This window comes from Tinamus guttatus, unplaced genomic scaffold, assembly GCF_059628265.1.
Source record: "Tinamus guttatus ecotype Peru unplaced genomic scaffold, ASM5962826v1 Tinamus_guttatus_pri_ptg000716l, whole genome shotgun sequence".
In the NCBI taxonomy this organism is placed as follows: Eukaryota; Metazoa; Chordata; class Aves; order Tinamiformes; family Tinamidae; genus Tinamus; species Tinamus guttatus.
In genome coordinates, this window is record NW_028289250.1 from 1,582,593 (window position 1) to 1,599,442 (window position 16,850).

General features: G+C 37.4%; 1 protein-coding gene across 2 annotated transcripts in view; it reads right to left on the reverse strand.

The window, feature by feature from the left end:
• Positions 1 to 238: 238 nt before the first annotated feature.
• The window catches only part of PCMT1 (protein-L-isoaspartate (D-aspartate) O-methyltransferase), a 30,600-nt gene continuing 13,988 nt past the window's right edge, over positions 239 to 16,850 (reverse strand). The window contains exons 4-8 of one of the 2 annotated variants that reach the window (XM_088537053.1): positions 16,217 to 16,321; positions 12,752 to 12,872; positions 8,973 to 9,058; positions 8,018 to 8,187; positions 239 to 1,043 (exon numbers count right to left, since the gene is read on the reverse strand). In XM_088537053.1, the coding sequence (XP_088393179.1) occupies positions 1,031 to 1,043; positions 8,018 to 8,187; positions 8,973 to 9,058; positions 12,752 to 12,872; positions 16,217 to 16,321 (495 nt within the window). In that variant the 3' untranslated portion in view covers positions 239 to 1,030. Of the gene's footprint in view, positions 1,044 to 7,970; positions 8,188 to 8,972; positions 9,059 to 12,751; positions 12,873 to 16,216; positions 16,322 to 16,850 lie in introns of both variants that reach the window. The other variant, XM_088537054.1, reaches the window with a different exon arrangement.

The window sequence follows — 16,850 nt, forward strand, 5'->3', positions numbered from 1 at the left end:
GCACTCATTCAGTACCTATCGAGTTTTCCTCATATAAGAAGTTGAATTCACCTTCTAAAAAATGACACCAGAACTTTTCCTGGTTTAATGAGAAAGCAAATACAGCAGATAGTTTTGTCAAAAGCACCTTACATTCAAAATTAATCTAAAAGTTCATCTGCCTGGAACCCAGATATCTGCATCTCTATAGTCTACGTCATGGTGATCCTAATCCTCCACACAGCAAACACAGGACCTCTTTTTGCTTTTCACTTTATTTGGCAAAGCAGTACTGCATAAACTGTTCAGTGATTGAGACATAGCTTATATTATATTTATGGAGTTAAATCCACATGTATCGTATCAGCAGTGAGTTATAAAACAACACAGAGTTTCAACACTCTGATAATTGTTTTGGAAGGAAAAGGGAAAACCATGTTCGTTATGTCCAACTTGAACAGCACAGTTTAATAACAGCGGCCACCTCTGATATCTTTAATATATACAAATGCCTGGTTTAAAGGTAATAAAGCAGCTGATTGTATCTACTACATGCTAGTCTATGACATCATGTCAAAAGCTTGAAAAAGGAAGTTCATCTCCTTTTAGTAGCATCTAGCAGACATCTGAACACATAAAACCTGATATTACTTACGTAGTGTCATAAGGTGCACAGAAGCAGTTTTACCAAGGGACATGGGAGTTTGAGAGGAGTGTTCAAGTACCCCCATCAAAATTAGTGTTCACAAGCTATAGGTCTTTATCTGCGGTTTTGCAGAAATTCATTTCTTTGAACAGATTAAAGTAAAATAAAGGCATGTTAAATGAAACAGTGCCCACAAAACTTTCCACCTTTTTTTTTTTTCAGATTTGCCTTGAGCATCTAAAAAAAATAATAAAAATAAAACAAACACCACGCTTTTCCATGCTGATAACAACAGTATAACAAAGTCCAAAACAAGCTGCAATGCTGTTGGTTTTCAAAAAGCTTTTAGAACTGGAGATGAGCAGTCCACTGTAACACTATGCTTGGGTCAAGATGATGTAGCTTTTACAATTCATCCCTGCAGAAAGAAAACACATGCAGTTATGATTCTTCTTCCCTATGAATTCACATTTGATTTTTTTTTTTAATATTGAATCAGAATACATGTAACGGTCATATACAACAGCAAAATGTCAGAAATCTCTTCAAGCATTTCAGCAAAAAGAAAAAGCAACAGCAATCCCATAACATCTAATACTACTATGTGACATACCATGAAATATGGCTCCCTCCTCTGTCTTGCACTCACTGCGTTACTTGTTTCAATGAACCTTCCTGCCTTCCTACCTCCCAAAATACAGTAGCTTAAAATAGCTGCATGGCTACCTGACACCCAAACTGTTGCATATGTTGCATATGCAAGAAACCAGGCCAACTTACTAGACAGAGTATTGGCAAAAAATATCCTCAAGAGCTGCCAAGATGGCAAGTTTAACTGCAGCTGCACTCTCTCCAGAAAGCTAGGAACATAATCTCGCATCAACAATTTAGAGCTTGCACCATCTAATATACTTCTCACAGTAGCTCTATGTAGCTCCTGAAGGAGCTACACACAAAGTCAGAACAGCATTAAGGCACACAGAGCAGAGGGTTCTCTAAAACAAAAGGGATTTACATAGGAGAAAAAGGGTACATCAAAAAGTATCCCTAAAACACTATGAGGACTCTAGAAAAACACAGGCTTTCACTCCTACAGGACATTTAAAACACACTGAAACAGAGAACCCATATTCCAACAGTGAAATTATGAGGCATTAGCAATTTATCTCTCTCAACCCACAAACTTTAGTGCAGAGTGTCCATCCAGTGTGACAGCTGTGCCCCATCCCATCACTGTGACTGCCTTACAAGCTGACGTAGAGCGCCTGCCTTCTCCCAAGGCACCAGCATCCCACAAACTGAACTGAGTTTGCTGCAGTTTTTCTTTTAGTAGATTCACTATCCTCGCTAGTGAAAGCAAATGCTGCTTTAATCAAGGAAACCTTCGCTAAGGTGTTGGCCTAGTACATGACAATATTTCCAGTTATCATGCATCCCAAGTGCTACATGCACACAAGCAAAAGCTTTGAAGTTAGCAAGACACTATCCTTCCGGATTCACGCAGCATGGAATGACAGCATGCAGAGCATTTAAACAAAAACTGAGAAGGCTCTTGAAACCAGTGCTTCAATTACTAGTTTTCTGTTCAATGCAGCTGGAATGTGAAACAAGATTTGTGATAAATATTTGCATTCTTTGCACTTTGCATTGCCTTCCAGTAGTGAGGAACTAAAATGTAATAAAGCCTCAGTGTGCTGCTGTATTTTGAGAAAGCAAAGAAACAGTGAAAGGGAGAAAAACAAATCTTGACAGGATAAAGAAAAATCCGTTTACAGCCAAATGTCTGGAAGCTCTCCATACTTGCCTCCTTCAGAGGAGTTATTTCAAACAGATGAAAAGGAACTAACAAAAAACTATTTTATGAAACTAAACTAAACTAAACTAACATCTGATACTGGGCTTTCAGTGTGCTACAGGTGAAGTGAGGACAGGAGCTCACTTCATTCATCCTTAATGCCTCCAGGAGCTGCATCACCAGTTAGTATTTACACCATGAGAAAGTGTATGTAAACAGTGACTACTGTTACTGCTGCTTAGTCTCACACACCTTACTGCTGGTGTGATTTTCATCCTGAATTCTATCAAATGCATTTAAAAACCTTCTCACAGCTTTATAAAAACTGGCCTTCTACTGTGATAAACAATTCTGAATCCTTTAAACCAAATCTACATCCTCAAAAAAAAAAGAATTCCAAGGATATGAAAAACTCCACATTTGCTCTGCAACTGATAAACATAACAATTCTACCCATCCACAAAACTTGGCAAGGCTTTTGCACTTAAGATATTTGAAATATTTTTCTTTAGAAAAACATTTTTGTTCTTGGAATTCAAATGAGTAATAGACATTATGTCAACACTTTAATTGTTGGTGTTTTACATTAATTAAGCTGTTTCTAACAAAGTGAGTGATGTTCCTGTAAACTCAAACATACCTTAATTCAGAAGTCACTGTCAAAATAATGCTTTTCATATTCTGCTTATCTAAACATTTACTGTCCTAAGTGGATCAGCTTCCATCAAGGATTTTTCCCCTCAGTCTTCATTAGTTGTTGAATCCAAGAGCAGCACACCAGGCCATAGCAATCCATGATATATGCCTCAACATTATGTGGTATTTATTCCTACTATAATGAGGAACTGACCTCATATGCGCACTACTGGATTTCACGTATTTGAAGTTCAGAAAAGTCTTAGCTATTCAGACAACAGTATTCTGCCTGCTACCTAATGCAAACAGTTTGCAGACTTACCTACCCAGCGCAGCACCAAGTCAGTTGGTGATAACTGCAGGCAGATAGAGCAGAAGCTGCCAAGCTCTGAAACTTGTCAGGTCTCAACAATAACCTGCCATTAAAATGGGATGCTAACCTGTCCTGCCACTGTTAAAAGATTTATGTGCTATTTATGTGCTTATGAGCAGACTCAAACAGAGACTGCCATTTCCCCATGAGAATAGGCACAGGTTGTCTTCTAGAAACATTGGGAACATCTACTAACTTGCACTTTTCTCTCCTTTTCTGGCTAAGACTCCTGGACAACACCGGTGATTTTCCTCCATCTTCACACATGCACTCTTTCCACTCTGCTTACTAGGCAATATATGTAGCTCAAAATTGTTATTCTAAAATAATCATTAAAAGTTTGGCTTAGTAGGAGGGAACAGAAGTATCAAGAACACCCCACAGTTTTACTGGGGGCATCCAACAGAAAATTAAGAAAGCATTTTAGGAATATGTCGCTGTTCATTATTTAAAAAGAACACAAATAACAAAAAGAAATAAGAAGTTTCCAACAGAGGTAAGTCATGACATTTACATAAATAGGATCTCTCTCTGTCTTCTTGGTGGAAAGTTCAAATTAAATATATCAACAGTATATAAAAAAAAATATATGCAATTTGCACTTTTTGATCCATTTCAGCTTTCTCGTCGTTAGGTAACATTTGCCTTTCCCATGTTTATATATTATTTATGAAAATATGCTACCATTACTGATACTTCTAGGATTCAGCTACCCTTTGAATTTGCAGCACTTGCCTAATCGGCATTTCAGTAGCCAATTATTTCTCCCTTCATAATTTTTACAGGTAAATTAAAAATAGATCCAGGATTTACACCTGAAGCACTTTAATCTGGTAATGTGCTCTTACAAAATATTTATTATGATGAATTATCAGTGTGAGAAAATTCAAATGACAAAAAAATTTCTCTCTGCAACCTCCTGCACACGTCACATCACATGCATACTTGTATGACATCAAAGTTACATTTAAGACAAAGTACTTCTTGCAGAGATTTTTTCAGCCACAATAAATTAAAAACTTTAACCATAATCTTTATTCTACATAATCTACGCGATTCGGGACTCAAAATTCCTACTAATTTCAACAAATTAGACAAGTAGTTCACTAGAAGTCTTTGAAGTATTAATGCAATTTTCTAAGGAGAAACATGTTGAAATAATCTCTGATAAATGCATTTTTCAAAAAGGTGCTTAACAATGCTACATGTGAAGATAAGTGGCATACGGTAACATCTCTCATCTATTCACTGTACTTTTTGCTCTAAAAACTAATGGCCACTATGATTTTATAGTTGATCAACAAGCATGAATTTTGCAAGACCTTTATAAATCATTTATACTAATGCAATGTTTGAAGCCAATCCAAAATGTCGTACGTTCATTTCTTTAAACAGTTTTTTTTTAGGAGATAAAGCCAAGCTTTTCTTAGATTACTATTTTCTAATTTGTCTCTCCATATAAGTTTTGAATAAAGTTCCACAGAAAAATAAAAGTCAGAGATACTGATTCAGACAAGAACTGCTAATAAGGCAGCCGCTAAGCTGTGCCCTCAGCGGTGAGGCATGAGAGGTCTCACTTCCTCCCTGCACCTATTTCAATAATAAACAGAATTAATATTTAGGATGTTTAATGAGAAGTGATAAACATCCTTACTTGCATAATTGTGTAAACGCATTAATGTGTAAAATACTACTGTATCAGTGGTATACAAATACATGTCTTTACTTTGTACCCCACCTGAGACAGACTGTACGTAGGACTGTACACTCCTACTTCTTAAACGTGTAGGACATTTGGAAGACACCCATTCCTATTTGCAGTCTACCACACCACTGCAGCTGAATCAAAAGCAGAAAAAAATCACTAATCTTAAAGAAACACAAGAATATTTGCAACATAAGACTCTCAATATCAGCACAACGTCACTTAGTGAATACCCTGTTTGAGATCCTTTTATTCAGTTCAAATTTTCTTTTGCTCCAAGTTCCACCTCTATACATACAAGAATGATGCAAAGCATCTAAAGGCAAATTTAACTTCAAGGACCACTTGGAGATTAAATATCATGCGGTATACCCAGTATTAGAGATAAAGCGAGAGAAAACGATTTGTTTAAAACCACCTTTAAGTTATAATTCTGTATCTTATTCTATTTACTGTGCCAGATTGTGTTTTCATGATGCTTGTGAATAATTTAAAAGCATTTCTTTTCACCTATTTTTGAGAGGCTTTTAGAGAGAAAGAGTCAGGGAGATTATATTTAACCTGCTCCAGGCAGGAGAAAAGCCTCAAGAAGATGACTCATTAATTTCTCTAACTCCGCTTACTGGCTGGTAACAGCCTCATACTTACACTGCTGTGCCTGTTTATAACGAGCACCTTGTAGTCCTGCTAGAGGATAGCAATAATCACTGCAACATATGCATGGTCCTGCCTCATAGAGAGCAGTATCCTCATCAGCTTCCTCACTTTGGGCTCACGGATAAAAGAAAGCAGCAAAAGACAGAGATGATACCTCGTGTAATTGCCAATGGGTTCTGGACCTCACCCTTGAAAAGGGAATGCTCTGGGTGTCCCTGCTTGAGTAGGGGGTGTTGGACTAGGTGATCTCTAGAGGTCCCTTCCAACCTCAACCACTCCGTGAGTCTATGATTCTGTGAATGGGAATCTTCTTCAGAGCATGGGAGGGTAACTTAGAAATAAACAAATGTTACAAGAACTGTGACATTTTAGAGCTATCCTTAATAGAGATTCCCAAATCTGAAGCGAATTTGAACATATACAGGAAGGAAAAACCTCTATGGCACTGCAACGATCACAGTATCCCTTCTTGTTACTTATATTCTTCGCTCACATTCTCTGGTAGCACCAATATATATTCTTGCTACTAAATAAATAATTTGAGAACTACCTTGCATAAGAATAGAAACTCAAAGGAAAACCTAGCGAGGAAGGCCCAAAGACAATCTATTGCTCAACCTCCTGAGTTGGTACAGAAAAAGGAGTTCAAAATTTCATGGAGAAGAGCTGCAAAGACCTCCTAGTCCTAGCTCTAAATGCTCAATACCACCCTTACTAGTGGAAAGGAATGTGTACAGGCACATTCCAGAAACCTTTCAATAGACAGTATTTATAAAACAGCAGCACTCGTTGATGTGAAGAGAACAAGTGGAAATGAAAAAAAATCTCTCTGGAAAAGAAAGAAATAATATGCTTCTTTTTGAAGTAAGCAGAGAGCAGAATTCTCATTTGAATGAGGTCCCTCATGTTTGCCAGGGAGGAAGCCAATCACAGGACGCGATTTCCGAAGCTTTGCACGGAGGGGGAAAGCCCAGGAGGACCACGGGCACGGTGTGAGGCTAACGTGTCAATCTGCATCACAAACACGAACCAGCAGAATAGCCAGCAGGCTTCCCAGGCTTTGAATTAAAAGTTGTTAAATTCATTAAAGTTTTTCTAGAAGTAATTTGTACATGGCGGCTACACATAATCCACCAAACACTGAAGTGAGTCTGGTTTACTGCTCCTAACTGAAAACTACTTTATTTGAACTTTTTATATACATTTTGGTAACTTAAAAAGTGTTGAAGTAGGCAAACCACAAGCTACACTTCAGAATATCCAGAAAAAGAATATATCAAAATTTAAGAGTTTTAAAGCCTGAAAGTTACTTTCAGAGCTCAGTACACAGGCACACACTTCACTAATGCAGCTAATACATTCACAAGTTTTTTTTCTGTCCAGGAAGCAGAAGTGGACTGCTGCTTTTTTCACTTGCATGCAGCGTTATGTCTATGCTATTGGCCATCCAATTTAGCAAACTGGAAGGTTTCCTACCTCTAAGAAGGCCTTTAGAGTTTGCTGTGCTGGAGAATGCAAATATGCCTCTTGTCATAAGAAACAGGTGACAGACTTTTATTAACATGTCAGAGAAAAATCTTCTGAGCACTACTGAACAGTCTCTATTCTTTAAGAAGGGAATTAACTTTTCCATATTTGGTACTTGGTGGCCCACGAAAAAGTACTCAGGAGATTACCTATAATGCCCCATTAAGATCTTAGAAAGATTTTTCTTCACTTGTAAAATTAAATATATATGTGTGCGTGTGTATATATATATATATACACACACGGATACACAGATACACACACACACACAAAATGAGCTCTCAATTAACATGAACTTGCAGGACAAGACAACACTTATTCTGAAGCACTTTACCATAGTTACTGGGAAGGCTAGTTTAAAGAGTTCAGAGAAGGGAAGTTTAGATTTAGAAAACACTTCTCCTCGAGACAGCAAGTGAGAAACTTCAACACAACAAATGACTACAGAAAACATGAGTCCAAAAGAGACAAAGTGCAACCCCATGCAATATTTTTCTTCCACTTTTAATTTAACTTAAACTTATCATAACCTCCTTTTGGTGATGTAGGAATGCAGACTGAGTCACTTTTCATGGTATGGAAGAGCAGAAAGCAATGACAGCAGCAAAGGCAGGCCTTGCAGTCTATCTGCTTAAAATTCACACCCTTTCACCTTGCGTGTGTGTGGAAGGAGTAAGTGGAACAGAAAATCACTTCCACCTGGACCACTGCTTCTCTTTATCTGTTAAAGGCACATATATCACTCCCATCAGAGGCTTCATTTTGACACTGCCATCTTCTAGTTTGTCATATTGTTCAAGCATCTGGTTTCCTCCTGCAGGACCGACTGGTAGTATCAATCTTCCGCCAGGTTTTAACTGATCTATAAGCTAGAACACAACACAGAAATTAGTGTAACCAGACACGGCAGAAGAAACAGATATAATGTTCATTGTACTAAGTGAATAGTTTTGCCACATTTTATCTATGATTATGCAGGTCATAACTACTTCAATTCAAAAAAAAAAAATGAATACAACAGTAACACAACATATCAAACAACTAATATTACAGAAAAATTCACAGTAATTTCATATAATTACCAGAGATTTCAGATTTGTGACATTTAGTTTATTTATCTTTCTGGAATAAATAAACTCATCACCCAACAGGCCCCTCTTCCATTCTGTGAATGCGGTTATTGCATTTTATGAAACTAGTCTGTAATATCCAAATATGAGTAGCATAAAATGACAACTAACAGAACATGTGAAGTAATTGCTTGGAAACTTTTTTTTTTCTTTTGAGGTTAAAGGAGGAGGAAGTTGTTAAGAGATTTAAATTTCATAATTCAGTGTTGATAGAGATACTTTATTAAACAAATCACTCAATTTCATTGTAGTAATACAGATGGTGAACAGATCACTTAAAAATACATATGTATTTCCAGGGAAGTTATTACATCATACAACATACGCAAAGATATGGGAAGCCAATTCCAACAAATCCAGAAGAACTACACCATACACTTATCTTACCTAGTGGCACTCCAGCTGTGCACATCTATCAAGTATTTTAATTAAAAATTTATACATTAACTATAAAAGGAAATCCTTACAGGGGGGAAAAAAAAAAAAAGAGTTTCCAGAATCAGATACAGAAAACAAAGTCTTACTGCTTGGGGCACAACTGGTGCTGCAGCTCCTACATGAATCGCATCATAGGGAGCTTCTTCTGCATACCCCATTCTTCCATCTCCCACTGCAAGAAAACACTTTTTAACTTTTTCAAAAGGAGTGGAGAAAACAGCTGATCTATAGGTAAATATAAGGCTATGCTCAAATTTCAACTAAAATTCTCACCTGCTGAACTGTAATAACATGACAAAATCAGTTTTAAAAAAAGTACATTTATAAAATAATTTTAACACAAAAAACTTTCATACATATACACACAAACACAGTTATAAAACAGATAAAAATACTAGTGAAACACCTGAATCTGGAAAGCAGAATGTACAATGAAAGTTCCTGATGACATGTGGCCCATCCAGAAAGGACCTGAGCACATCAGGGTCCAACCATTCCAATGCAGGTGATTTCCTCTCATTACCGATTTGAAAATTAAGCTTTCCCTTGCAAAACCATTGCTAAATATAACACCAGCACAACTCACACCATTCCTAAACACAACACAAATCATCAGGCTAAAGCACTAAATCTCAGGGGCACGTACTGGAAGACTCGGAAGGTGAGGAAAGGACGAAGTCTCCACACGGACTATAGCCCTGTAGCTACACTGGTGGCAGATCATCTCTCCAGGCTGGAAGCCACAGGCAGATGAGGGTATTGCACAGCTCACACTCAGCCCACACAAGCCCCTCTGCTTGGAGAAGGGCCCCGCCGTGGCTGGGACAGACCGCGAGCTGCTGGGCTAGCGCTGAGGGCCGGGTCGGGCCTGTGGCAGCAGCTCCAGGGAGCTGCTAGCCCCAGATCAGGAGCACCCGAGTTATTCGGAAGGCGACGGCTGCAAATGGAGCTTTGCTTTGTGCAGCACAAATAGTTGCTTGGGGTGTCCCTCCTTTGGGCTGAGGTTACACTTTTCAAAAGATACCACTATTACCACAGATTAAGGAAAATGCTAGGTGAATTAAAACAAGTTCAGAGTCCCTGGTGGAAGCTGAACACTGTCAACTTTTTGCCTTTCAACAACTCACAAAGCAGGGAAAATATAGTGAGCACGGCAGATTTTGTTTTGACCTCAGTGATATGGAAGGCCACCTTGATGGTAATGACGCACCAAAAAGAACCCAAGAGCCTACAGGAGAATTAGACAGCTCCTTGAAAGGATTAAATGCAGTGATTTTGCTATCTGTCAAAGACCTACAAAGACCTTCTACACCCAAAACTTAATGACTATAAAAAGTGAGTATGTTTTCCTAGTCACAAAAGAATCCTGTAAGGCTGATTGACGTATTTCCTCACACAATCAATTCTAACCAACAGATTCCAACTATGGGTCACGGGTAGAAGCTGCCAAGAACTACAACACTGCAAGAGGACAGATGGCCACAGATCATGCATCTTCTGAAGAACAAGGCACATATTCTGAGATTCAGATGCACCTTGGGCCCTGCCCAGAGAAGTCTGGGAAGATGCCTTCTGCACATGTTATCACTGGTGCTGCCAGAAAGGACCCTAAAGACCCACGCAGAGTCAGTGGTCCAAACCAGAGCTATTGTTTTCGGAAACGGCACGAAATAATCAAGGTCCTTCATCATGCTGTATTCATGTTCTCAAGGACAGCATGCTTCCTCCCTTTCAATACCCACAAATATGTTCTCCTGACTCAAACAATCAAATATATATCCACTCATAACAGACACATACTTTTAGATGACCAGAGAATAATTTATTTTTTCAGTATGCATTCAATGTGGCACAAGAGTTATTCCATTATTCAATGTCCAAGGGGAAACAGGAGGTCAAAAGAGAAAAAAAAAAAAAAAAAAAAAAGAAAAAAAAAAATCTTTCCCCAGGACTTCCTCAAATAAGAGGGTTTTGTTGCTTGCTTAAACCTAGAGCTGATCTGCTGATAATGTGCTAGAGTTTTCAGCAGCTCTGTGCTAAACTGTTTCACATAGGTAGCTCTGGCACCAAACAAGGGAAACTGCAATTCTTTGTTGTGGTTATAGGACCCCCGTCACTTCTGGCTACATCTGCATTAGCGAACAGAGCAGCACAACAGGAGCAGATCTGTAGGACAAAGCAGTAGGTGCTGACAACCTGCTGCTTATGTAACACAGGCATTTCATCATGTTTGCTCTGGACTAGCTGTAACATCTCAAACCCATTTGATGTCTTCCCAGAGCACACTGTACAGTGCAGCTTCACCCAACAGGAATCAAACTTGCGGTCTCCAAAACCACTCTATGATGAGAGCCAAAGCATGCTACATGGAAACAGTTGAAAGATCCACCTCACAGGCTCCTTCCTCTGCTCTGAAAGGCATTTATGGTATATCTGAGGTGCAACAAAAACAATAGGGAACATTTCAAACATACCTGTCATGAAACAGTGACTAACTTATCTAGTCTTAACTCACACAATTTCCAGCATAATCCAACCCTGCTCGCTGGAAACTTTTGTTTGTTTTACAGTTTTTACTGGATTCTAGCTCCACACGAAAAGACTCCCTTGAATTCAACATAACTGAAGTATTCTGCTTCTCCATCCAGCTCACAAACCTGCTGCTTTTCCACCTCCATTTTCTTTATGCATCTCACAATAAGACCCTCTGTACACAGCCATTTTGCTACACAGTCAAACATAGTAGAGATGCTGGAAGGCACTCAGAAGAGTTCTAGATTCCCCAAAGTGACGGAGCTTGATTTATATGCATTTAGAAGAAAGTGTCCAAACTGTTCTTGCAAACAGCACCAACAGAAACTAGACTCCCTGCTCCCCCTAGCAGTCCTAGAGGGATTTCTTTTTCAAGAAACTTTAAGCCATACAGAATCCATCCCTGGGAACACATTCCATATACATGCTCAAGCATATAGCGCTGATTTCTGTATTTCAAAACAATTTACAGAGTCCTTTATTTATTAAAAAAAAATCAAGGACAAAAATGGGAAGAATTTGGATAAATATCAAGCAGCACAAACCATAATATTCTTTCCCAACATTTTTGGAAGAACAGTCTCCAGAGAATCCATAGTCCTCCAAGTTCCTTTAAACACCTAACAGAATAATAATCATGCTAATGCTTTCATCCTGCCAGCTTTCCATCTTCCAAGAAAATACAAGATTTTTTCTTTTAAATAGGTATGATTTAGAACAGTTCACTGTTCTTATATAATTTTAGCATAATTCCCTTTCAAAAACTTTGATTTAAATTTGATATCAATTAACTACTTCTCTAAAATAAAAATATGTTCATTTAAAAAACAAATGAGATTAATTTCAGCAATGCATTCTGCCAATCTAGTACTTTTTTCTCACTTTTGATTTTTTGCATGCACCTTTTTCAATTACTTCATTAGAAGCAAAAAGACTTCATTAGAATGCTTGAGTTTAAAAGATACAACATGAATTCAAGGAAAATTGGAGGTCCAAGCCCAGGTTTAAACAGCAAATAACACTGGCAGACCTTCTACATGAAAAGCATGATACAGAAATACATTTCCATGTTAAATTAGCATCCATAATAGAAAGATCACATATTATTTAAAACCAATGGAAACCATATACTTGAAAGTGTGCACAGATGACATTTTTCACAGGCATAAAGAGGGCTTGGATATTTAGGTTTTCAGATGGTTCTTCTTTGTTTGATTGCTCTTCTAAAATTAGATCTTCTAATCACATCTAAATTCCAGACATTTTCAGCCAGTTGCTAGAAAGAATATTAGTTTAACTAGTTTATCAGAGTATATCAGAGTCTGATGCTCACCGATCAGTTTCACTCTTCCTGAAGACAGCAATGTAGGATCATCTTTTTTGACATTATTTATTGAGTCATCCACTAGTTCTTTGATATGGTCAATTCCTACAACTTGTCCTTTGGGACCAACCTGGAATAAAAATATACAACTGAATAATTTCTGCTAGTTTTAGTTCATTTATAGAATCAGTATTTTCATCTCCTGAACCCACAAGTCTCAAATAAAAACAAAACTGTTAAGTGATACAGTGTTTTCCCAATGTCATTAAAGTGACAGTTAGAATCAGATATTCTGATTGCCAGAAGCAACATATATTTAAAGTACACCATACAGTTTCATAAATGCTTGCTATAGCCATATTTTATGAAGTGATTCAGTTAAGTCACACCATTAGAAGAGATTTCCATTCTCAGTTTTCAGAAGGTAAATTCTACCATGCATAGTTGTATTGCCTGCAATAGGAAGAAAAACCTTCAAGGACAAAAATTAGAACTAATCTCCTTTCACGCTGAGTAAACTTACTTAAAGATTAAGATTTTTCTAGAGTTGACCTTACTTTAAAGACAATAGTAAGTCCTGCATTTTGTTCTACATTACCTCAAAGGTCCTATCCTTTCAGAAGCAAGTTCACCAATTAACAGCAAGGGAATAAGCAATTTCATCTCTTACATTCATGAATCTACTTTCAGATTTACAATTCTCTTCCATAGGAAGAGTAGAACTTTTGAGAGCTCAAAACTAACAATGGTCACAAGCTATTGAGGGAAGGGGATAAGAAGAGTTGGGGAAGTGATCTCACAAAGTGCATATACTTTACTGAAAAAAACACTGAAACCCAAACATTTCTGTTAGAGGCATTTCTTCTGGAATCGTCTCTTTATTCTAGAGAAGCCACTCCAGTTTTGGAAAGAGGTTAGGAAAAAAAAAAAAACTAAAAAAAAAAAACTAAATTCCCCCAAATCTGACTGTCTTTAACAAGATCCAATTCAAAGAATCTAGCGCCAGATTGTCTCTTAGCAGTCAAGGCTTTCATACAATCCTGTAGTTAAACAGCCACTATTGAATTTATTGGTTATGCTTCTGTATCTTACATTCTAACCCTGCAAAAGCATGTAAAACTAATAGCTGGTTACCAGTATCATGGGGATTTTTTTCCAGATTCATTACGGACAAAATCTATGTTCAAAACATCAAAACAGCAGTATTGGTTGTTTGTTATCAAGTGAAACAAGGCAGGCCTGGCTTTTGGAACAGAACATGAGACAGATGGCAAGTCTTTCCTATGACAACCAGAGGTTACTATCTGGAGGGATGCCTGGCAGCTGGCTTCATCAGAACTTGGCAAAATATCAGGTGAGCCCCAGCCTTCAGCAAAGGGGAACTTCACAGAGTTGAAAATTCAGCAAAATGGGCACAGTATGAAATGTCCTGGTTTAAAGTAGCAGAACTCCTAACAATTCCAGTAACATTTTTAGCAGCACAGTCCATTGTGCTATTTCTGAATCCTTGATCTAGACCATCTCCACCTATTGCCCTAGAACTTCAAAGCATGTGCCATCAAGACCAAAACAAAATGGTACAACTTTCTACAAAGCACACAAACTTAAGTTTACCATATCATTTTAAAAACAACAACAAATCTTGAACATGCTTCACTAGTCTGAGTAGACGTTAAGACTCTCCCAGAAGAACCATCGATCAGATGATGATCAAAGAAGCAAAACAGCCAGGGCATCAATGTGCACTCCGGTATTTGTAACCCAGATGTTAGCTGTTCATTTTACATCTCCAGCAGTCTGAGAAGCAACATTCACATTATTCAACTTCCCTAAGACCTCCAAGACGATTGAATTTTGGTAGCAAAAGCCTTTAACAAAAGCTTGAAAGTCGTATGTTATATGAATTATGGCAATGTTAGAAACAACTTCCCAGAGGAAGAGAACTGACAGAGCAACAGATAGCGACTTGTCTACAAGCATTCAACTGGATGAGACCAGGTCCATATTACAAAGTAATAACGCTGTCAACCAGAGCAAAAGCATTTATCCAACACTTTCCATAAAGCCCATGTGTGTAAAGCAGTGCCCAAGATACTGCCAGGAAGAAAAACGCAGCCGGATTTAAGAGGATCATTCACACGGTGATAAAAAGCCTGCTTAACCTCAGCCAAATTGAAGGGAGGTTTCCTTTCTGTCAACATTCTGACTTCTCTGCAGAATTTTTTCAGCTTTTTAAAAATAGCTGTTCAAAAAGAAAAAAAGGACACAACTAGACAGATCACATAACCTATCTAAAATGGTTATTCCTGGATGTATTTATTTTTAATGAGAAAATAAACATAATTTTGGAAAAGGTTTTAGCTTTTGAAGAATGGGAGTTACAATGCATACTACTAGCACTTTATAACTAATTCCAAGGTTAGAACAAAAATAATAGGTATAATATTCAAAAAAAAGTCATTTCGCATTTCCACTAAGTTGCAGTTTAACTCATTGCACTTGCAATTTTTTTTTATTTTGCAACAATAACATACATCATCCTGTCCTAAAAACGCTTACCTAATTCTTAAGCCAAAGATGATCTCAGACTCAACAGATAAGTGCCAGAAAATAATAAAATTTAAATAATAAAAAGATATCATAGGAGAATTTATAACTCATCACCACATTTTAAATTTTCTGAGACAATAAAAAACTATTAAGCTGGCAGTTTAATGAAGGTCATTGGTAGCTATAAAGAAAAGATAAAATCCTGAAACAGAGAAGGGAAAACTGGTTGGTTATATGCAAGCACCATGCAAATCAGTCTGACAGTACTGTGGTTGCAACCATCATAAAATGATCTCTTTCATATTTTGCCTCTTGCTGTAAGATAGGGTAGAAGCACCAGGAAAGACACAAAGAGAATATAAACTAATATCTAACTTAGAAAAAGTTAGATTTGTATTGCATTGACCTTCCCAAACTGCAGTAACAAGAAAAAAAAAAGTGATTTTTTCTGTACAAAGATAAATTATTTATATACACACAATACATAATTAATCCATGGAAATAGGATTCTCTTAAACCTTGCTGAGCTCTCACCGCAGCAGAAAGACAAGACAATTGATCATCATGAGAACATTCACAGCCACACAAAATAAGGCAAAAACTGGGCTTTGACAGGACAAACACCTCCCAGGACAAACATCACCTTCTTTCAAACTATAAAGCAGTCATTAAAAATACCATCAAGGAAAAGCTTCTCACCTAGGTAGTTTCTTGACCACCACAGAATTTAATGGACTCTTTTATTTAAGCATCTAGTATCACCTAAGGTAAGAAACAGATACTACTTGCATCCAGAAGAATGTTTTATTCTCTATGAAATCTACTTTTGTCCACTGTAAAAAGCCCCTTTTTTATTTTATCTCTCAGAGTTACACTGCAATTCAAACAGTAGTGCTGGTTGAGGGATGACACTAGATTTCTCACCATTCGTGAAAAGCATGCCGTAAGGATTCCACTTCCAGATCCTACATCAAGTGCTTTGGCTCCTTCATGTAACTGATCAGACAGAAGTTCAAGAGCATATGCATGCTGAGAGAGACACAGAGAGAGAAAAAGGCAGGAGGAAAGAAAGAGAGAGAAAGAAAACTTTGTAATGTTTCGAGTTTGCTTTACCTGACACATGTTCATTTCTTCAATGCTTTGGGGCAATACACTGCAGAGGGCTAGTGTAAGAAATTTCAGAATTATTTCTGACCATGCACACACACACACAAACTATATACCATACACTTATAATATGTGTAACTTGTGTAACTATAATATGCGTTAACTATATAACATACACTTCTTGTTATTTCACCCACTCCAACCATATATTCTAACTACTTGAGTTTCTAATACACACTGAGCTTAAATATGATTACTAGGGCAGATACCATAAAACAATTCAATAGTTTTCAAGTCTGGTAGTTCTCACTATTCTGGTGGTATAGGGTCTGTAAATAATTTAGCATGTCATTATACCTTCCCACAATGCAGTAATAAGAAGAAAAAAAAAGTGATTTTCTCCCTTCAAAGATAAATTATTCATATACACACACAATAATTAATCCATGGA